The 24,177-nt window shown below is 34.2% G+C and overlaps 1 protein-coding gene across 1 annotated transcript; it reads right to left on the bottom strand.

Annotated features, from left to right (window-relative positions):
• Positions 1–49: 49 nt before the first annotated feature.
• On the bottom strand, positions 50–24,157 carry LOC115440885 (phosphatidylinositol 5-phosphate 4-kinase type-2 alpha). Its single transcript, XM_030165384.2, has 10 exons — positions 23,821–24,157; positions 21,221–21,318; positions 19,701–19,811; positions 17,058–17,196; positions 6,514–6,644; positions 5,801–5,969; positions 4,670–4,839; positions 4,271–4,383; positions 3,998–4,068; positions 50–3,505 (listed from the first exon to the last, which is right to left on the bottom strand). Exons 1-10 carry the CDS (start codon positions 23,947–23,949, stop codon positions 3,383–3,385), a joined length of 1,254 nt encoding a protein of 417 aa, XP_030021244.1. The 5' UTR covers positions 23,950–24,157; the 3' UTR covers positions 50–3,382.
• Positions 24,158–24,177: the final 20 nt, after the last annotated feature.

The following is a 24,177-nucleotide window of genomic DNA, read 5'->3' as shown; positions in this document are numbered from 1 at the left end:
TGAAATAATAATAATGATAGGAGGGTGTATAGAAATAAAAGAAGTCATATATATATTGCAGAAACTTTATAAACCGAATATTTAAAAAATTAAGTTTCAATTTTCATACACATTTTTTATGTTTTTTACAAGAATAGTAGACTAGAAAATTAACATATCAACCGTGTTGCTTGCATGCCAAATATGTTCGTAGCGAAGCTATCGTTTATACGCAATAAATATGTTTAACACGAGGGCTCGCGGTCTCAACCTTCACCGTAACAAATAAGATAAACCCTATTCAAAATAAACACAACTACATATTAAAAAATACAATTATCGACCTAAACAATGGCAACGCATATGACATATCCGTATCATTTCATGACTAACACATTGTTCAGGAATCCGTCGAGAGTTCGCGTCGTGTCACGCGAGCACACGTTACACTACGCCTCGCTCAGGGACAACAAAAATTTTACAACTACAGAACTGTCGCGCTCCTCAAACTTCGTTATCACCCACACGCGACTAATTTGAGGAGCAAACGCGCATTATACTAAAAAAAATAATATCTAAAAGTAAACAATATTTATCACAAATCTATACTTTGACAAAACATTTCAAACCGAAAGGCAAACCGAGTGGAGCCCTATATAAAATACTGATTCGTTTAGATACATGTTTATTCAATAGACAGTTAAAGTGTTTAAAAGAATTATTCATGAGATAAGCGATAAGTGGATAAAGTCTCGGTTTCGCTAACATCTCGAGTCGACTTCGTCAGCGGCATTCGATAGTACCGCAGCGAAATCAACTCGTACATATAAAATTTTCTCGATTAATCGCCTACACACGGCACATGTGAATTTCTCACAGAATAAATCACAAAGACCTCAACAACAAGTCTTATTCGAAATAGAATAAATAACAAAATCTTACATCATTATATACTATTTGTTTAAAAACACTACTCTAGACAAGAACTAAGCGAACTATTTATGGGTTTATTGGCAAAATTACACATAATTATTTATTATCTTTGACACCAATATTTAGTTACAGTTTTATACAATTTTGAACTTTATATATCTATATATTGAACGTGAGCATGTACGCGACACTTGTAATCGACGAAAAGTAAGTCATTTGAAAAAGAGTATTACCATAAAAATACTTTTTATGATTAACATTTATAAAGTATCTGTACAGCTTGGCTCATAAAAATGTATTCTTCGTGACAATATAACTGAAGTATACAGCCACGAAACACACACTTCAAATATCGAGCTCAGACTGACAAACATGAAATCAATTCCTTGTCTCATCTACATATTAGAAAAGTATGTCGATTTCAAGAATCGCCACAAGCACGGAGACCGATACACCTTAACATAATTAGCAAGGCCCGCAGTGCATCCGTCGACTCACCTGGCCGTCGATAACATTTTCTAATTTCAATCGAATTAACATTAATCTGTCAATAGTGACTACTACGCGACAGCGGAACGTTATAAAAAAGCTAATAACGAGTTATGAAAAATTATTGCATAGTGTGCTCAAGGAGTGAAATATCAGTTCGTGTGAGGGATGGGCGCGTCGGTACTGGCGCTGCGTGCGATACCATACCACTTGCCGAATAAATAGCGTACATTAAACTTCGTTATACTGTCCCATATTAAAATAGAATTTATAATTGAATTCTATAATTCTGAAAACCGTAAAATGGAGTATCACTGTAAGAATAATTACTTTTTTTATAATTTTTAAACATTATCGCCTCACTTAGCAATTTGTTACTCCGATATCCAGTAGCATGGCTTACCGTCATGCCCACGGTTGGGCGAATTACCGGAACGAGTCTTACGTATGTAATCACTTTTGTAATAATTTCCATGGATTTGTTCAACTTATAACGAAAAAACATTTTTTATCGACTAATCGAGTATCAACTTCATACATTTTCGTTTTTATGGCCTTCAAAGGCACACAATGACGGTATAATGTATGACAACATACACAAGACTTGCTCCGTTAACATTTCAACACGGACCACAGTGCTAGTCGGCACACGAAGCGAATAAATACGAGGAATACATGAAAACGACAAACATCGTAAAAACCGTTCAATATAACTCCGGCAATATCACTAATCAACCCACCGCTGGATTCAAACATGTTCACTTCATTTTCATTTTGTTACATTTTCACTTTACTTACACTTACCGTATCATGGGAGCTTGTCTTTGACAAGAATAACAATGTAACGCCGAGTTGATCGTGCTGTTGATACATTTTTTTAATTTTTAATTCGTTATTCATAGCCGAAAAAATCCTTTCTTTATTCTTGTATGTATGACGTCACAACTCATACAACACAATCAATTCTGTGTAAAACGCAATCGCTTCTTTCAGTACGCGACAATGTTCTAAAGTAACTAACGTCCATAAAATCTACGACACCCTGTAAATTCCAATACGAATGACTTCTAACAGAGAATCGCGAACTTAACCTGCCTAATGATACTAGCGAGAACTAAAATGAATGTACGTTGAACTGCGAGTGGTTTCGTTTTTTTTTTCAAGCATTTGACCAGATCTAATTATGTTCGATACCAAGACTAATTGAGGTAACTCGATTTAACGCGTATTGGCCCATGAGTTGAATCAGTCAGTTTTTGAGTAAAGTTAAGTATTTCTACGATAGCGGATACATAGACCGCAACCTAACAGTTCAACTTCAAATTGTTACAACCCCGCCTAGAAAACGAAGACGTGTTTCAATGGACACTGTAGTCTGACCAGGAAAATAAAAAACCTACTGTGGGGCGCCACTTTTGCTTTTTCATTTTAAAATTGTCGGTAAAAGAAATTGATTCCATATTTTACCACAACATGGGTTTTCTATATTCCTGGTCAGGCTACATTGCATGCATTATGTAACCGCTATTCAAGAAAATCCCTCCCAAAGAGCGAACATACATGGGTAACCTGAGCAGTTATGATTACATTTCACCACGCTCAACTACTTCACCCATGTAGGGCCGCTGTCATTCTTCGTGGTAAAATTGTTTCATTTAAACCCGCTCCCATATTTCCTAGCGTGTCTATATGGCTTACCCGTGCCTGTAATATTATGCTGCAATTGTATTGAGTTAACGCTTTGAGTGTTTTCTTTTCGCGCTCAGGCACAACCATTTAGTAATTAACATTGTATAGACTGAAAAATCTGTACTTTTACGCTTTCCACATACCAATTTTATCGTTGTGCACATCCATTAAATATTTCCATGATATACAATAACTTTCCTGCTTGTTTTTATCCTGTCATGAGAACAAATAATCACATACTATCGCCGTACAGTCGGTACTGAAAGAAGCTGCGCGTGCGCAGTACGGCGGTTTAGTTGCCCTCTATGGCCTTCGCGACGAACTCTATGAACCGTTTGCCGTACTGTTCCGGGTCGCACGTCGATATTCCGTCCACGTTGCTGCCGTACTTCACAGTCTTCGCTGCTTTCGCTGCCTGCAACCAACAATAATCCTTGTTAGAATAGATATATGAAAATATTAAGTTGCAGTCCTATACACAAGACTAGAAATAAAGATGTTTCTTCTTCACTGCTGTTCATAGATCTTCAGTTTCGTCTAAGCATGGACAGTAGCTGGTCATCAACCGACGCCAAGACACCTACATGGACAGTCTTTTCATCAGGATATGTCATTCCGATGTATATTTATGTTTTTATTAGTGTAAAAGATTGTAGAAGCCATCTTGGCTACGGCCTCAGGAAAGTTGAGAGTGCATACTCAAGACATAGTACCTAGTGAATTCATTTTATCTGAAAGCAACTGCACATAACACTGAGTGATCCTACAAATAATTTTTTCACACTTTTTATATAAAATGTCAGTCTCCTACCATTCAAATACATACATCAAATTATAGTTAAACCTATAGGTACAGTTTTGGAAAAGTATGGATACTAGAATATAGATATTGTTGACAGTTTCTCACCTGTTTCTTAACACCGTAATGTGTAAGAACATCGATCAGGGCTACGAAATATATCTCCTTCTTTGGAGCAGCTGCAAATAAAGAAAATATTGTTATAATATTTATCATACAACAGGAAATGTAATGACATTTACAGCAAATAAAAATATATTGGTTTGATATCTGTTAGTAAAAATCTCAATTTCTAAACCAAAACAAAGGTACTTAAGATTGTGGCAATGAAAAATCCATCCTATTCATAGTTTTTTAAAGATTATTATAGTGTATTCATACCATCCTGGCTGGGTATGGCGTAGATGTCTAGCTCTGGTATGATGCCCTCGTACCGCAGCGAGGACTGGCGCGCGAACCCGCGCGGGCTGTCTGGTGGCGTATTGTAGCCCCATCTGGAAACAAGTAATTAAAAAACATCAATATAAATTTTTAAAGGATTCTCTTTTTAATTTCTCTGACTTAAACTTGGTTAACCAAAGAAAAAAAATATTTAAAAAATTCAACGTTTACCTCTGTCCATCAGATTACAGATCATCAGCGCTACACGTTGTCTGAATATTCTTGAAACATTGTAAAACACCTGTAGATTTTCAAGTCATAATTTAGGTTTGGCCGCACTCGTGCACGCCCAGAAGCAGCGAGTAGTCCATCAGGTGCAGTGTGTGTAGTGTTGTGTACCTGTCGCCGTGGTGTCGGTTGTCGGTGTCGGAGTCGGTGTCGGAGTCGGCGCGGTCGGAGTCGCGCTCGAGGTCGCGCGCCCGGGCGGCCTCGGCCTCCGCCTCGCCACGCCCGCACTCGTGCACGCCCAGCAGCAGCGAGTAGTCCATCAGGTGCAGCTTCGTCAGGAACTGTAATATACATCATCATCAACATCATCACCAACGTCCCCATCATCTCCTCATCACCATAACCACTATCCTCACCATCATCACCATAATCTTCATCACCATCATTCCTATCTCCACCATCATCCTCATCTCCATCACCATGATCATCACCATCATCATTAGCATCATTATCACCATCATCCTCATCATTACTATCATCTTCAACACCATCAACCTCATCAACATTCTCATCATCACCATTATCCTCATTATCATCATCATCACCATCATCCTCACTATCATCATCACCATCATCCTCACTATCATCATCATCATAATCATAGCCACAGAAAAACCACTGCTGAACATAGACCGCCTGCAAAGATTTCTTAACCGTTTGTTGAAACAAGAACTGATCTCTTCTCGCTGTCTGTTATTTTTTTTACACAAATCGCGTGTAATACGAAATGTTACCAAATCGAATGGCGCTTAACTAGGTAAAGTGCAACCGGCAAGAAGCTTACGTGCAGTACGTATTATTTCGAATGGTAGTACAGTTTGAATAACCGTTAACATGTCGGAATCTTATTCAGTGAAATTGTGGTATATCCATGGTAGAGATAATTCCATCCCGAGCCTCGCACTCACAATTGGCAACATGGAAAGATAATTAATGGGGCGCTTAAGACTTAATTCTGAAACTTGGCAAGACCCTTTGAGAATCAGTGGCGAAGCGTACATACAACCCGGTTCCCACCGGCTTCTCTTTTAGGTTTATTTACATTTGCCTTAACTTTTGTTTTCTGTTAAATTGTCCGCGATATGTTAACTAAGACATATTTGCCTAAGTTACCTTTTGAAAAATTTCACCCTTTGCCACTATTGGGAAAACCTAAGTTGTCTTTAAGCAATAATAAAATGGTAGAATTTTTTTTTGGCGTAAAAACACGAAGCCACTATCTTATGTAAATTGTTCACGAACCTCAACATCAGCCGTGAGCGTCTCCAGCAGCTTCTCCTTGGCGGCGTCGCCGATGTCGATGCGCACGCCCTGCTTCAGGAAGTCGTTGTCCTTGAGCGTGGGCAGCTCTTTCTCCAACTCCTTCTCCGACGCCTCACGGTCCACCGTCGACCCTTTGAGATCGTACTTTCTGCAACGTTACATTAGATGTATGTTTTTTTTTGTTACAAATGAATGACTACCTCAGTGGCGTAATTGTGCTGCGTGCACACAACGGCACCGCTCTGAGGTAACGTTTTCGAATTCCATAGGCAGTATATTTCTATGGGATTTTTATATTGGATTAAATTATTATTAAGTATCCACAGCAGTAAATTATAATTATTTACTTTAATACCATTTTAATTTTTTACTTTAATAAGTAATTAACACAGGACAAGTTATTTTTCAATGACGTCATTCAAACGATATTAACGTCACCTAAGTGGCTGCACAATTAACTCGTTCAGATAATACCATTGATATTTGAACCAACAGTTCTTGGAAATTAAGACGGACGTCATTACAATCTTATTTACTGCACAATCGCTTAAATAACTACCTAAAGTTGCCATCCACCAATCATAAATATCGGTATTAAACGGTTTAACTAACAATAAAATGTTGTAATAAAGATGTATTTTTAAAATGTGTTTATATTGTTTATTTTCGAACTTCCTTGACGAGCATCATACCTGTGAATGTTGAGGTGGTTGGAGAACACGTTCCTGGTGGCGACGAGGTAGTGCTCAATGCCGTCAACAGTCAGCCTGTACATGCCGAGGTACTGCGGCAGAAGCGTCTTGCCGTGTCGCTCCACTATGTACTGAACAATACAAGTAGGCCTTATTCGCAGAACGAAAAAAAAAATACCTACCCAATATAGGTAGAGATATCTATTCGATTAATGTTTGAGGTACCTACATTATGGCCCAGGGGAGGTCAATCAGGTATTTTTTTTTATATGAAAACTGTTATCTGGTTATTTTCATTTACCTCTATGTATTCGGTGAATGGGGGCACCCTAGGGCCCAGGGGAGGGTAATAAGGAACTATTTATAAGTACTCAAAAATGGGCGTGTAATAGTACATATGTACAATCGGCCAAGTTCGTGCTAGTACACTTCCAAATACATTTTGCTTGACCGGTCTAATGTCCCGAGATATTTAGACACGCCCCTGTCTCATATTTCACCAATTACGACAGTTTTGGAGATGTGCGAAAGGAACAGCAGATACTTAACTCTTATTATTTACTATAGTTGTATTTTACTGATTGACGACGCGCACGCAACTATTGAGTAACATTTTGCTCACAATTATTTTTTCGTTTACGGCCATCGATATCTTGCCACTACGTAGACTTATGTTCGTTTACTGGAAGCTTGATTACTTAGTCGCCGACCTGTCCTGTGACTACTGCACCATGGATTATATATTCCGTGAATTAAATCTTACGGTAAGTAAAACAGTCATACTATACTATATAATATTTAAATATTAATTTGAACTAGTGGACGTTCATATGCGTGGGAAAAATATCGGCAGCCAGAGAACTGATAATTAAAATTTTGCAGTTTTGAGAAAATCGCGGTTTATGGCTTTTTTTTAATTATTGGTCATCATAATTAATTATATTTAAAGCCAACATAAACCACCACCTTTCTAAGCTTTTTTTAAATATAATTATAATATTATTGAGTTTTGATGAATACTTATTCCTTTAATTGTGTAAAACAGACTTCAATATGCTACTTATTATATTTTATATTAATCCTTAAGTTATCCTATCTATCGTAGGGTCAAATATGATTACTGTCATTGGTGTGTTTTTTTGCCAAAAAATTAACATATCTATTAATCATACTTGTAGTAATCTATGTAGTATGTTATTTAAGTTGCTTTACGTAGGTATAATCAAATGTCAAAATATTGAAAAGAATTATAATTGGAAAACTAAAAAGTACTCAATGCAAAAATAAACTACTTCGACGGGTATACTCACTATAGTTATAGGTGTTACCTATCTTTTCTTGATCTCAGTTAAAAATTCAGAGTTTTCGATATTGAAACAGCAGTAGCATTAAGCGTAACTTTTACCGTCGACTTTTATTAGTAAACTCTAATTTAATGTTGGGAATATATTAAGACAGGCCGGTAAGCCTTTTAGTCCAGTCAATAAGCTCAAAAAGGTGTCAATTTATGTATTATAAAGATCCAAAAATATGAGTGATAGCTCAATCGATTTGGATAACATGACGTCTAGAAAAATAATCTTTAGTGTTCATTGGCACTTAAAAAATACATTTGTTATTAAGAGGATAAAGAGGTTCTTCGATAACTTAAAAAATATAAATATTTAAGAAATAAGGAGGAAATTTCCAATTTAAAGAAGACACGACGCCCGAAATTCTATCTCCTTTATTAATAATTTTTATTTAATGCCAAAAATATAGACGAGTATAATTAATTTATGTATAGGCGGTAATTTGTTTTTATTACAGTAATATTGCATAGCCAACATTTTTATTGCTGCACATGTGCAGTTTAGAAAGTGTAAAGATTTCACATAAAAGGGTCTTTGTTAGAGGACGACATTTTTTTATGTTTTTGTTAACCCCGGTTCCACGTCGACGCCTTTATCGGATAGCGGCAGCCATTGTTTATTGAATTTAGACGAGTTTAAAGATTTTAAGTAGTGGTATTATGATTTCTTACTAGAGTAATTAACTATGTCGGCGCGTTTGTAAGTTCCGCTTATAGACGTTTAAGTTCCACCCAGTTTAACCCAGAGGTTTCTGTTATTATTGTTTCTTTTACAACTACATAATATGTAGCACTGAATTAAAGTAGAATTACAATCCGATTTAATGCAATTTGGGATTTTTATCTCAATAATATGTGTGCAATTATGGAAAACAGAGCTGATTTTTTTTTTACTGAATTTGGATTATTTCGTACTTGACCCACGTATTTTGTGTCGGCCGCACTGGCGTTCTGCTCCCATATAAATTTTATTATTTTGGCACTGTAGTCATTACGTTAAAATATTATTAGAATAATAGATTTTAGTAATTAATATATAATTTAATTGTATTACAGAGAACCACTGTCCCTCGATGGATACACTAGGATGCGGATGAGAGCTCCATCGCTAACCGATCCAGAGCGCACACTCTACTCAACCTGCCTGCTGAGCGTATCAAACTTGTAATGAATACAATTAAATCATATCACTGAAGTAACAAAAAAATGTGTTTTATTTACATAGACTTTCTACGAAATTTCATTTTACATGTGTATCTCATTATTTGTTGGTATTGCAAATATATTATCTACTATATTCGATTTTAACTATTGATAATTATATATCGTAGCGATATGTGCGTGAGCCTCATCGACTGGTTCACAAAACGAGCCTATTGAAATAAATCATTTTATTTGAAAGATTTGATTGTGAGATTTTAAAAAAAATATTTACTTTAAATTTTACACTTAAAATGCTTAAATTTATGCAAATATAAACGTTATTACATTTGGAAGGCATCCCGAAAAAAGTTAAGTAATCAAAAATCTTGTTTAGTTATCTCTGAAAATAATTACTGCGAATAACATTTTTTCAAATTTTCTTATTTTTAAATTTTTTTCCCTTTATATCCGCAAATGATAATTATAACAGTTACTTTTGTTAAAAAACAGGTAGTTATATCTTTTGACGAATCATGAAATTATTTGTATGAATTACTCAGCCATGACTTTTTTTTCTTATTTTTCTTATCAATGAAGGGTCTAAAATTATTATTGTAATGACTCCAAGTTACTAATTTTTGGCACATTATTATTCAATAAGTTTGAGGTTGGTTGGAATTTATTCGAAACAAAAAACCAGCGCCCATACAAAAAACGGACATGTCCTTTTAAAAGTAAATAAAATGTTCAAAAAAGCATAAAAAAATTTGAGAAAAAATATAATAATTTGTAATAATGAAACGAATAACAATAATTTATGATTATGTGAATGATTAAGTAATTAGTTTAAGTAATTTTTATAATTCAAAATTCAATCATAATATGCAGCTATTAAATCGGTAAAAAAAAATCAATAACTGTAAGTTGATTATAGACTTTGGGTTTTAACTGAGCGAAAACTAAATAATTGGCTAAAGAAAGTAACTAAAATTTACAAACTGGACATGTGCAGCAATAAAATGTTAGCCTTGCAAATATTACTGTAATAAGAATTCAAATCAACGCCTACACTTATAATCTTTAAATGCCTCTAAATTCAATAGCATAACAATAGACTCAGTTTAACGATAAATGCGTCCACGTAAGACCGGTGTCAATACAAACATTGATAAAAAAATGCGCTCTTTAACAAACCATTTTTATGTGATATATTTATTTTTTTCAAACAACATCTGCAGCAATAAAAATGTTGGCCTTTCAATATTACTCTAATAAAAGCATATTACCGCCTACACATAAAATCTTTAAACTCGCCTCAAATTTAATAAATAATAATCGCTGCATACCGATAAATAGTCCAAATAACTACTTCAAAAAGGTGTTAAATAGTTCAAATTAGGATGAAAAAAAGGTATTTCGTTATTAACTCAAAAACTATTCATATTTAAGATAAAAAAAGATCATTAAGAGGAAATAAAAGAAAACAATATTTCCAAGAAGCTAATAATTTTAGGTCAATTATTTTAACTTTAATGTTAATACATATTTGTAAATACAGAGATTGGAATAAAATGTTATCGTCTAAGTTTTTGAAATGAAATAAAATAACAATTCAAATAATGAAATCTATTAACTATGATTTATTATTATAATATGATGTTACGTGGCGTTATCCTAACCGATGACATCAGGCGTTTCCGGAAATATTCGGCTCCGCGGTCTGGCTGGCAGAAGAGAAGATATGTCACGCGGCGACTATTCTATTATTATTCTCTCTGGCTGGACGTTGTCAAAAGAATGTCTAAAATTGTATTCTGTAATTATTTTGCTAATATAATGTTTACTGTAAAAGAGCGTTTTACATTCAGAAGTGGGATTATACAAATGATAATTTGAAGTTACATTGAATTCGAATGTGAAGAGAACTATCGGAATAAATCTGTGATGAATCATTGAATGCCAAAATTAAAATTACCAGATTCTCAGATTTTTAGTTACCATGGCAACGTCTACGTCTGTTGAAGTAAATATGTTGGGAATGCATATGGAATTGATGTCTGCACATTAGTACGATTCACGACATTCATAACAAAAACTTCGTTATGCCTGCTGCTTGGCTCACTGGAGAGGATGTTTTCTTAGAAACTAAATCATTGGAGACAGGAATGAATGGAGTCATGTGAAGTCAAATCGGTGGCGCAACACTTCAGGCTGACAATGCGAACGTGCGTAACTGTTTATTTTATTTAATCTGATCTGTCTGTGGCCGTGAGCCTTTTGATCATATTCTGTCTGTAGCCATGACCATTCTGGTCATATTCTGTCTGTAATCATGAGCATTCTGATCATATTTTGTCTGTAATCATGAGCATTCTGATCATATTCTGTCTGTAGCCATGAGCATTCTGATCATATTCTGTCTGTGACCATGAACATATTCTGTCATTCATTGTCTGTGATCATATTCTGTCTATAGTCATGAGCATTCTGATCATATTCTGTGTGCAGACATGAGCATTCTGATTTGTGTTGCTGGGCCCTATTTGTTTAAAAATATAGGTACCCAATTCAGTTCTACTTTCTCAAATTTATTTTTGTGAATACCTTACGGTATTCACTTTGCAGGATGGCCGATGTTACGTGGCGTTATCCTAACCGATGACATCAGGCGTTTCCGGAAATATTCGGCTCCGCGGTCTGGCTGGCAGAAGAGAAGATATGTCACGCGGCGACTATTCTATTATTATTCTCTCTGGCTGGACGTTGTCAAAAGAATGTCTAAAATTGTATTCTGTAATTATTTTGCTAATATAATGTTTACTGTAAAAAGAGCGTTTTACAATGAATTATTGAACGAATTGAATAAACTGAACAGTTTAAATTTTTACGATTCAAAATTCAATCATAATATTATGCAGCCATTGAATTTATTTAATAAATTAATTATAGACTATGGGTTTAAAGAGACCGAAAACTAAAAAAACGGCTTAAAAAAGTAGCTAATCATAAAATGATTATTTTTTGAATACAACATAAAGTTTGGTTTGTTAAAAGTTAAAAAGAAGGTAATCAGGCACATAATCTATATATATAAAAATGAATTGCTGTTCGTTAGTCTCGCTAAAACTCGAGAACGGCTGAACGGATTTATCTTATCTTGGTCTTGAATTATTCGTGGAGGTCTAGGGAAGGTTTAAAAGGTGAGAAAAATTCGAATAATTGCCGGGAAAATCCTCAAAACAGCATTTTTATATTTCCCATACAAACGTTTTCTAACTAATACGTAGAGTCAATTTGAGCTTTATTGCTATTGTATAAAGTTCACTGTTGTTTGTCTAAGCAATGTAGGTGTGTTCCTAACATCAAAGCAGTGTGCGTTGGAGCACAGAATATAATAATGTAATGTCGCGTTCTGAAACTCAACAAAAGTGATATCGCGGACCCGACTAAATTGAACAGTCACAAAATTTAATATATCATTAGTTATTTGGTTGGCTTCACGATATTATTTCTTTTGTTTTACTTTAAAATGCGTGTTTTCGTTATGGACAATTTTTGAGCTACTTTTGCATATCTTCTATACTTATAATAAATCTGTAGAGATGTCAATTCTGTACATGAAATATATTTCCAAAATAACTATCAGGGGGTGATTAGGGATCGATACTGATGCTAAAAATGCAATTAGTAAAAATTTTGTCTGTCTGTCTGTCTGTATAACCGTTATAGAAACAAAAACTACTCGACGGATTTTAACGAAACTTGGTACAATTATTTGTCATACTCCTGTGCTGGTTATAGTATACTTTTCATCACGCTACAATGAATAGGAGCAGAGCAGTGAAGGGAAATGTTGGGAAAACGGGAGAAGTTACTCCATTTTTAAGCTTCCGTCGCGTGTGCAAGCTTAATGGTTAAAGCTACACAGAAATCATGTATGACGGAAATGTTCTCCTTAAAATTATGTAAAAATATCCCACGACAGCATATGTCTATCTTTTATGGTTGACTCACAATAACACGTGTAACTCCCGATAGCTTAGCAGTTCGAAGCTTTCTCATTATATTTGTCTACTGAACTCTTGAAGTCCGAAATCCACGCGGGCGAAGCTGCGAGCGGAAGCTAGTATGATATAAAATAATTAACGTAATGTCGTTTCTCATTTATTAAAAAATAATGCCAAAAAATTCAACAATAAAAACACTGTAAATTGCGATTGTCTCCAAACTATAAAACTTTTGTTATTACGTTCTTTACGCCGACGATATGCATCTTACAAGTATAGAAATTATCGTCATAGCATAGACGTGCGCGCATCAATTGTAATTTCGTTTTCTATTATACACTCAGCAGCGGTTCGGTTGTGTTACGTAACGTCATTGCAGGTAGCCAGCCAGACTTACGACTGATATCGATCTATGCAATCGATCCGAAACCCCGCCTCCCAAACGTAGTAAAACAAATTTGCCAAGTTATTTTGACCCTTAGGGTGGTCGACCGCCAACTTTGCTGATTGTACATACAAAATTGGGGATTGTATACTATTACTAAACATATAAATCAAAGATTCTTGAGTGTAGGAAAATAGTTATTCACCGAAATTCGGTTTCGTTTCCTAATGACATTAGGCCGAAACTTGATTTTGATACAAATCTTTAAATGTTTTGTTTTAATATAGGTGTATAAAGTTAGTACATAAAGTTTAATTCCGATTTGCACATTGTTTATTTGTTCATAGAGATTTATTTAGATTATTGGTTGAGACTTAACTAAATTATGTTTTCAGAAGAATTAGGAAACAAGTTCATTTTGCAACTAAATAAAATCTATTTTTATTTATGTAAAACTAAACATTTTAAAAAGAATGATGTCAGTAACATTTTACTATCTAAAGTGGCTCTACATTAGCTAGAACATTATTTAACAAATCTATTTACATTAACACAATACAGCTTATATTCGTTTTATTGTTACATTATGAATGTCTTCGGTTTTTGTCTTTTGATGTTATTGAATGCAAATAATTATAAACTCATAAAAATTGACAAGGGGAGTGGAATGCAATAATGATGGGTTGACTTTATCTTTGATTTCATTTGTATCACAATTATTCAAAATACAGTTTATATTTTTTGTATAACTACAAGCTGAGCCTTAATGAAACAACTTTCACGTTTTAAGTTTATCTACAAAAATATATAAATGTATCAATTTTAAATTTATATTTCTAGATATGGGATGAAATAGGGCCATATTCATATATAAAATATAGTCAATGAAGAAATCAATAGATATTGGTTTATTTGCAGATCCTACAGAATTTTGCGTTTTATTATTTTTTTTTTCACTAAACTATTCGTGCGATAAAGGCTTGGGAATGTAGTTTCAGTTTCGGCAGCTTTCTGCCGAGACCGAAACTAGACCGAAAATGATTATTTGCGCCGAAACCGAAAACTATACTTCCATCCGACACTAATATTCTTTGTCTACCTTTTGTCATTTCTCACTCTGTAAATGAATACAATAATGCTATATGTCAATCATTACTTGTTAATAACAACAAGGCATAAAACTTAATTGCATCAAAGTTTAGTTAAATAATAAATCCACATTATGATATTAGTTTTAATTTTTATTTCTTCCTTGAATATAGTATACTATAAAAGATATGTATACTGTACATTTTTATACAATCTAAAGTGTTTTTTAGATTATTTTATTCTCCTTGAGAACGTCACACATCACAATATATCTAAAGTGTATTGACGCATTATTCAACACGTTATCAATGTGTCAATATCTTAACAATAAGGATGATATTAGCGTTTACTTAACAATCGTTTGTATATGAAGGGGTCATAAAATCCAAGGGCGTTGCCAACATGATAAAATCTAAGTCACTCATTCCCAACTACTGTAATATCGGTAGGTAACGGCTTGGCCCTCTGGCATTACAAAGTTCATTGGTGGAGGATAATGCTTACCATCAAGCGGACTGCTGGCTCATTTGCCTATTAAGGCATTAAAAAATGTATGTTTTACGTATGTATTAGGAAATGTAAGTATCAATCTTGCATCTCCAAAATAATTCTGATCACTATATAAATATAGTAAAAACTAAAGTCCAACTGTGAAGCAAATGAGCTGCATATTCAGAGGTCCCGGGTTCGTTTCGGGTAGGTACTAATTGGGTTCCATAACCACTGTCACGACGAAATCCTCCAGGGTTCGAAGTCATGCCGTAAAATAGAAAAAGTGATATTTTTGTACAAGTTGCTTGAAAATGTGTAATGAGCAACGAATGTGCACATAATAATATTATTGAGTCGCAAGCAAGTCGTATGCAAGTTTGTATGTCGGCGAGTTTCTAAAAAAAATACTAATCCGATTAGGATGGGGTTTTCCATTACGAAAAACAATCACATCCCATAAAATCATAAAGAACTAAATTACTTATTGTATTCTAACTAATCCACAACTAGATAAGATAAACTAAATGTTATCGAATATTCTGTTCAATAACAAGAAATCGTCTAACAATCGATAAAAATAATAAAGTTCCTTGGAAAGGGAGATGGCTTTAGATAATTTACATTGTATCTTTCTTTGCAAATGATATTCCAGAAAAATGATAATATTACATATGATATGTTATCTTGCATGATGACACATACACACACGCTCTTTATCCCAGAACAGGCAGGTAAAATGTACAACCGGTGCACGTGCGACGTGCGTATTCCGTCCCATGATATGATAAGGGACGAGCCTATCGGTTTATGAGGCCAAAATCGACATACCGGGCTAACACTGAGTAGGAAAACCCAAGTATACTCCACTGAGACAGTCGTACTTATTGTATGCAATATATAAGAATATGATAATATGTGATAGAAAATGCGTTAACATTCAGGGAAATACGAGAAAAACCAAAACAGTTATATTTTGTTTAGGCATTGGGCTACGAATAACTTCCGCAATTTTTAATGCGAAGTATCTTCCGTTTGAAAACAAAGAACTTTCAAAATTCGAGAATTCATGTTTTCCTTTTCCGCAAGTAGAAACTGGTTTACCGAAACCTGTTTTCAAACATGACATCGCTTTACCCAGACGATAGGTAACACTTTCAGAAAATTTTCAATACGGATAGAATTAGCATGGTAACACTTCAAATATGTCCTGATAAATATTATATAGGTATATATTTATACATATTTGCATGCATTTATCAAAATACTTTTGAGAATATTGAAAAGCGTCAATATTTATCGCTCGTTACTCAGATCTATGCTTAGTACATATCTGGCAATCAATTTCTTTTCTTTATCTTGTTCGCTCATGTTTGTATTCTAAAATATTATATTAAACTTACTCAAAATATAACAAAACATTTCCAAACAATTATACATTCCTACAATACGAAATTAATTTAAAATTTAGTAATAAGATTTTAAATCGTAAAAAAAAACTCTTCTACATAAATCCCACCCGTTGCCAATCATACAAATATTTTTTAAACACATTTGAGTGCTCATGAACTGCGCAAGCGCCGATAACATTCACAGTATCATAAAGTAGGAAACACCACAGTATGACAATCGATTATCAAGTTTACAGAATGATATCAAATGCTTTGGCTCGGACAAATAATCTTTTAATCTCGATAGTGATTCATATTTATCATGAAAACAATTTACCTTCATGACAGATAGGAGAATGACTCAACGGGTAACTTGTTAAAATCTATATTTACTAGAGAAGTTATCCACAAAAAAATATTTAAAAACGAGTAGTTTTGTCTAAATATTTAAATTTTGAACATGTTTCATTGTTTTTACTATTGTCGGGTTTATTACGTCTTTGGAAAATACGTGTCAGTCACGGATTTTACTCAATAAGAACATCCATTTAACAAATCAGAAACTCAAGAACTTCCTTATTCAGTTGTTTACTAAAATTCACATATGTACGTTGCCATAATACCTATTTCCGAAATGTTTGTAGATGTATTCTTAAATCAAAGTAGGAGTATAAAACATAGCAACTTACAGGATGATAATGTTTGAGGAATGAGTGCATTCTCTCGACTTCTTCAGAGGTGAGGGTTTTCAGAATGAACAGTCGATCGTAACTTTGGTAGAACTTCGCACCGGATTTTCCCGAAGAATCGTCAGGGATTGGTTGAGACCTGGTGACAAGATTAACGTATAATAACTATGCAAGATGGTACCTAATAATATGTTCTTATAGACAAACGATTATGTGCTATTGTTAAACATTTGACCGTAAAAAAAAAACGAATATTACAGCACAATTATATCTTCATTCAGAAAGAATGTAAACGATACATATTTTTATCTTTAGGTTCATTGAGAATAGCATAAATAAGAAACTCCATTTGAAATCCGTTGTGATGACGTGATGAACAGAAAATTTTCACGGTTTTTTTAATATATATATTTTTCATATTACTTTGAAAATAGTGTCAGTTGTTTCGTTGCAAGTTGCAACTAATCAGTATTCCTATATTTCCTGCAGTCAATAATAATAATGTTCTTATAGTTATACGGAATATTAGTTATATTTTTTATCGGATGTAGTTTATTAAGATTTGTTACTCAGCATATTTATTGCCGGATATACAACTTACTGAATATTTTAGATCAATTTGTGTATCTTAGTGTCGATATTGAAAATATCCGCAATGCACAAAATAGCGTTTCCGATAAAACACCAAACGATTGCATAGTTTAGTAAGTACTAATTTTTAAATGTATACAAAAGGCAATTTATTGTGAGAAAATTCCAATGGAAATGATCACAGATCCTACATTACAGCACTATCTCTCACGCAATTTCGAGTTACATGTACCTAGGAATCTTAAGATTTCATAAATATCCATATGGAGTATTCTTAGTTTTTAATTTTTGTCTACACAATTCATCTAACGTACCCATTAACGAGTCGTAATAACCAATTAACAGCACGTGCACGAGACCCTGACCTCTTACAGCCAAAAGTAGTTCAAATACATAAGGAATACTAAACAAGAACAATTTCCATCTCCACTTAATCATAGTTCATATCTAAACAATGTGTAGAATCGTCACGAATGATTCAATTTTGTTCACAAAACCTAATTTAGTTTTATATACGTGCAAATTTTGCGTTTATATTCTTATCATGTTGTCTTTCTCAACACATTTAGATTTATCTTTTATTGCTACGGTAAACCCTGTAATTTTAGCACATCTATTTGTGTTATGTTAGTTTCTTTAAATATTCGAATAGTAGCTTCGAAATAAAATCAAGATCTTTTATATCAACAATCAAAATACGTGATAGATTTGTCTCCAATACCAAAAGGTTCGTCCTTTCATAGCCACTGGTCGTAATAAACAATATACTTCATTCCAATAAGTTTCTTGCCCCGTGACCTTCACTTTACAGAAACATAACTGCGTAAAACACATGACGTAATTTCCAAGGTTGTACAGATTTTAGTATACAAATAAAACTGTTGTATTGTTTCCGGTCTTCAAGCGTGATTTATGTGTAGCGTGGTATGCACTCCGGTTCTTATAAAATGTGAATAAAACATTATATACTTACCCAATGTGGGTATATTCTCAAACCGTGTGCTATTGCAATATTGTACATTATCGTTAGTGTATAAATAAAGAAATAAAAACATTAGGCATGTGGAACGAAGATGATATAGAGTGCGCCAGTGAGACAACTTCATCTTTAATAGCCGTCGCACGATACACCAAACTCCGTCGACGATATTCTATGTACAATGTGTTGTGTGCTCAGTGCGAATATGCTATTGTACAAAGATGCCTTACTGAACGTTTCGTGTCTTGTGGATATATTAAGGAGCACGAGGGGAAAGGTCAATAACAGGGATCTGCGTTGGCAAGACGACAAATTTTAGCACGAGGAGACATTAAACCGACGTCTACAGCTGTTTTAAACATAATAAAACACTTCTATATTATTTTTTTGTCACATTTCATCGGCTTCTTAAAATCAAAATGAACCAAAGGAATGACAAAAAACCTCGCCGGGAAAATGCGATTTACATAACAATGCGGGACAATTATATTTGAAAATGAACGAAAAATGGCAAAACCAAATCCAAACTCAATTATTCATAACATATACGACAACCGTAAAACCTCAGGCGGTTAGACATTAGGGTAATCAATGAGTCATAGAACCAGTGTGGTCGTGGGATATGCTAATGATCGCCGTGTCAGTTCGTAAGGCACACTACATACTTGTTATTTTTGAAAAAATAAAACTGCAACAAAATCGTACTCCAAAAGTCGGCTGACCTCAGGCGTTTAATTGTCAGACCGCGTTTGACGAACGCGCTCGCATCTTGGAATATGCTCTCTTGGTGTGTCTCCTGTTTCATATCGGCGACACCGGAGGGCGCCGTCGCCGAGCGCCGCAGCGTCGCGCTAGCCCGCTTCAGAGCCTTACAGCACAGGTACTTATCTGGCTTTCTAAACCTAGGGACCACAGGACGGGATGGGACCGTGGAAGCCAGAGCCAATTATAAGGGAATTTAAAAATAATAAATAAATAATTTATACATAATATGACAAATAAAGATATTTTTTTTGTTATGTTAGCAATCACTCGTGCCGGAGTGGTGTACTGTTCTCGTATATTTGCGTTACCTTGTGAGCGATTCTTTGTAGTCTATGTCGTCGATGCCGAACCTTTCCCGCAAATTCCTGAACACCAGTGGGCAGTACTCTTTCACCTTGAAATGGGATGGCATGTTTTCTCTGCAACAATTATTTACGATATCATTTCTGCCTACTCGCTACACTGTGACATTACCTATTAGGGATTTTCCATAAAAATATACAAGTTATGAAATGAGAACACCCACCTAATCATTTGGTGACCATTTTTATACTTATGCATATCTATAATACCTTATGCATTCTTATTATATTGCGTCCATACATCGTAACCTCCGAGCGAACCGAACATCACCGCGTATCGGATACGCTTAGTGTAGACGGAGGAAACTGGTGTAACGTATCAAAACACTAATTTGATAAATTTGAAATGTAAGTCACTCTAAAGTATATCCAGTCAACAAATTTGAACTTAAATTATAATCAGTGGTGCTTTTATCACGTCTATTATTATTAATTAACATGACTATTCTAATTCTATATTATACAAATTTTAGTGTTTTTTGATTATAATATACGATAAAACATATAAGAAAACATACATGAAACGTACAGATTTTCGCTATGTGTGTTCCGCTCCCATGACCTGATGGGGGGCGAATCTATCGCTATATCGGGCACAAATTCCAAACTGCAATACGCGTAACATACCCTGTAACCTAGCTTAATGCTTCACGTCGGAATATGGCATCGCATATACTGACAAATAAAGAAATACACGCACATATTATGTAAATATCCAAAATTTGTTGTTTTTTTACTTTGAACATCTTAATTTACATAAATTTGACCTATTAGCATATTGTGACTGATATGTATTTATTTTTTTCATTTTCTTATGTAATTAAGCGTGGCATACCTATTTTTATTAGTTGCTCTAAATAATCTAATGTGTAATCATGTGTGTTACCCATATTTGCAAAATAAATATATTTTTATGTTTATAGAGGTTATTGCTCATGCTAGGGGTCTTTTCGCCGAACGGATAACGGATAGCATTACAGAATTACGTCTGAAGAGACCTTTTTAATAATACTCTATAGAAATCATATTGGGCAATAAGTTCGTTAATATATTGGATCATTGTCCAATGACAAACCAATCTCAATGAATCTTATGATGAATGAAAATATATTTGATCTTATCAAATAAATGGACCTTCATAAATATGATCTAATTTTAGATAAAATTTACAAAAGTGTATAAGTATCAACATCTTAAATTACAATCATAAACATGTATAAAATATATTAAAAAGTTTATAAGACACACATCCCTTGTAGATTGTAGTCAACAAGGGATAAACAATTTACCTTCAAATTGCACATATCTACAGAGATCTTACTTTTTTTTATTATTTTACAAAGGCCAATTCTATATAGTTTACTAACAAAATGATTACAAAGAAAATTTTTTACCCTCGAAATATGCTAGCGGTCTCTTTATGCTTAGAGAAAACTTGCATGCTGTAAAAATTATAAATAACTTACTTATTAAATAAATGATTGTCAACTTTGAGCTTTGAGTAAGCTCTGAAGTCATCGGGCAGCAGCATGACAGGTATTGAGACATGGCTAAGTTCATTTATCTGAAAAAAAAAATATGTTATAACATCAATCTCAGCTGACTTATCACTGTCCCCTTCTGAATGTAGGCCTCAAAAGTAAGTGTCAGCCATGATGATCTAAGCAGTGTGCAACTAACCGAAACCTTTTTTTTGGTTTCGCGGAGAAAGTGCCTTATTACTACTGCCAGCCATTGTGAGGGGCAACTAAGGGGTTATGTTGGGCTACCCTGCCATAAAAACCCAACATTGAGTCGCCCGGAATAGATGGTACCTTTTCGAGAATGTCTTACATACTTCCTGCCTATTCCTAAAGGTGGAGGCAGGCAACCAAGCAGTACACCTACTCTACTAAATGACCCCATTACCACTGTTAATGTATAACATATTGCTATAACAGAAGACCTACAGTGTTCAAAGAAATTATCTAGTTTATCATTAATTAAATTGTATAAATTAGGTCTTGTTCCATTTGTATTAAGGTGGGTAGAACAATGTAGTGGATGAAGTGTAGTGTGAATGCAGTCATAGTCAGCTTGAAGTTAGTTAACTCATATGAGGTTCTGGGTGACAAATGATATGAGAAGCTATCTATGAGACAAAGAAACTGGCGTTTTTAATCTCCGGTCACATGCAATGATTGTCTGGTCCATAAAAATAGTTTTGGGTTACTAGATTTACGTTTTAGTAAAGCGAGGATGGAGCAGTTATATTATTCAGTAGAATTTTGTGCAAGGCCTTTTAATCCAATTACCAATAGAGTATGCTTTTTCTTTGTTATTTGCACATGTAAGGCCCCAAGAGGTTTCCTTTTTAGATGCCTTGCAGTCTAAACTGGGCAAAGCCTGCGAACGGGATACTAGACTCCCTCAGCTTGGAGACTGCAGGGGCCCAAAGAAAAAATGGGAGTGGTGATGAGATGTGGGAAGAGAGTTAGGGAGGAAGAATGGGGGGCCCTGAGAGATTGTTTGCTAACTTCTAAGACCACCATTGACAACACATTCTACATTTATTATTACATCCTTATTCTCATTAATATCTTTAACTTCTCCACTAACATGATTCATAAATAAAATGGTAAAAATACCACAGACTGTCAATAATGGTGATGTCAATAAACAAGTGAGTTCATTAGTCTGGTATAGAAAACTGTATATTGATTTAACCCGTCATGACTTGTCAAAATTTTATTTTCAAATATGTACAGGTAGCTGAATGTTTGCCGCCAAACATTGACAGCTACGCGTGTGACGGAAAAATAACCTTATTATGTAGTATACAAGGTTATAATCCCGTGACACACGCAAATGTCATGTAGCTGTCTTGGCTCGCCGGCGAGCCACGAGAGACCAAGAGTTAATTGCATCATGGATCATTATATACAATAACATCATGTCAATTTATGTAACTTTTAGATACACCTTGCTTTATTTAGTTTCCTAGTTTAATAATATGAGATTTTAAGACCTAATTATATTTAGTAAATGGGCATTCTAAATTAATTGGATTGGTAAGAGATAGACTATATTTACAATCAAAATTCAAAAATCTTACTCCAACATTATCTCTGGATTGAACACAGATATAAAGCAATCAGAATAAAGTTAGGCCATAATGTAATGATCAATATACATTATTTCAATAAGTGTTTATTTTATAATCAATCAATATTGATGCTGATGACAACAATTTCATCAGATTTTTTTAAAATTAATTTATTAATGAATATAACACTATTAATTAAAATGTCTTGTAACATACACCAGTGATTTATCCTATAATGCAATTGCAATTTTTTTTCCTTATAACATAACTTCCTGTGCTAACAAGCATTACCTATGAAAAAATTATACCCAATATTACTAAGAGGAAGGACAAAATATGAACATAATTATATTAAAATTACAGCTTTACTTATTGGAAAGTTTACTTCTAAACTGTTCTCTAGGCATTATCTAAAGAAGAGTATATGAAACTATAAAATAGGTCTGATTCACAGGTTACAAGAGACATCACCATGAGAAGAATGCACATATTCCTGGATTATTTCTTCAATGTAAAGTATATGGGATTACATAAAAAAATATAAATGTTTAAACAAAACTACGAGAAAACTATAAAAAAGGTGATAAGAGTTTCAATATTGGGATTATGTTCAGTGTATGCATGCATGGACCATCTCTCACACATGAGAGATGGTCCATGCATGCATACAGTTGCATCAGCCTGATGCCACACTTAGCACTGCACGTCGTGAAGCTAACAATCTCATATCGAACGTCGTAAAATTTATTAGTCTATTTATATTCAGTGGCAAGATCAAATAATTTTGATTGACATTGTGCCAGATATAGTTAGGACAAACTTAAAGAAACATTAGCACGGCTATTCGGATGTAAACAGTACAAAACCACAACAAACCAGTATTGAGGTAAATGACATAATGATATTGCGAGACCGATGAGAACTCAAATAGGATTAGCCGCCCGCCATAATTGTTAAAGAAAAAAAAATTAAAAATATTACCGTATGATTCACACCCCACATGAAAACAGAGAGTAACGGTTCATTAGCACGAAATAGCTTCACTTTTTGATGTTTCACACGAATATGTTTCTTTTTCAATTTGCTCAGCCCAGTGGTAGGAACGGACATTTTGGATTTGTTTACAATTTCTATAAGAGTCAACGCACAGCCACTTTATATATTTTACGGCGAATAGTGTTATTCAAACCATTTTTAGTTATCAGCAAACGTACTGAATCGTAAAGAAAAAATATTTTATTGAGAATTTTTACAATAACGCGATACCCATCAGAGGTGCAAACGGCTTTTTGACAGATAGATAGAGACTAGAGAAATAACTGAAAATGCAATAGACAC

This window comes from Manduca sexta, chromosome 8 (assembly GCF_014839805.1).
Source record: "Manduca sexta isolate Smith_Timp_Sample1 chromosome 8, JHU_Msex_v1.0, whole genome shotgun sequence".
NCBI classification, from domain to species: Eukaryota; Metazoa; Arthropoda; class Insecta; order Lepidoptera; family Sphingidae; genus Manduca; species Manduca sexta.
The sequence above is the reverse complement of the archived record's forward strand: the minus strand, read 5'-3'. Positions and strand labels throughout refer to the sequence as shown.

What these genes read in the sequence shown, in the direction of transcription:
- LOC115440885 (XM_030165384.2), bottom strand. Translation starts at nt 23,949, where the DNA reads ATGTCCGTTCCTACCACTGGGCTGAGCAAATTGAAAAAGAAACATATT. An exon ending in TGTGGGGTGTGAATCATACG is followed by an intron (nt 21,319 to 23,820) that starts GTAATATTTTTA and finishes TTTTTTTTTCAG; the next exon opens with ATAAATGAACTTAGCCATGT. An exon ending in AACCGACACCACGGCGACAG is followed by an intron (nt 4,384 to 4,669) that starts GTACACAACACT and finishes ACTTGTTTCCAG; the next exon opens with ATGGGGCTACAATACGCCAC.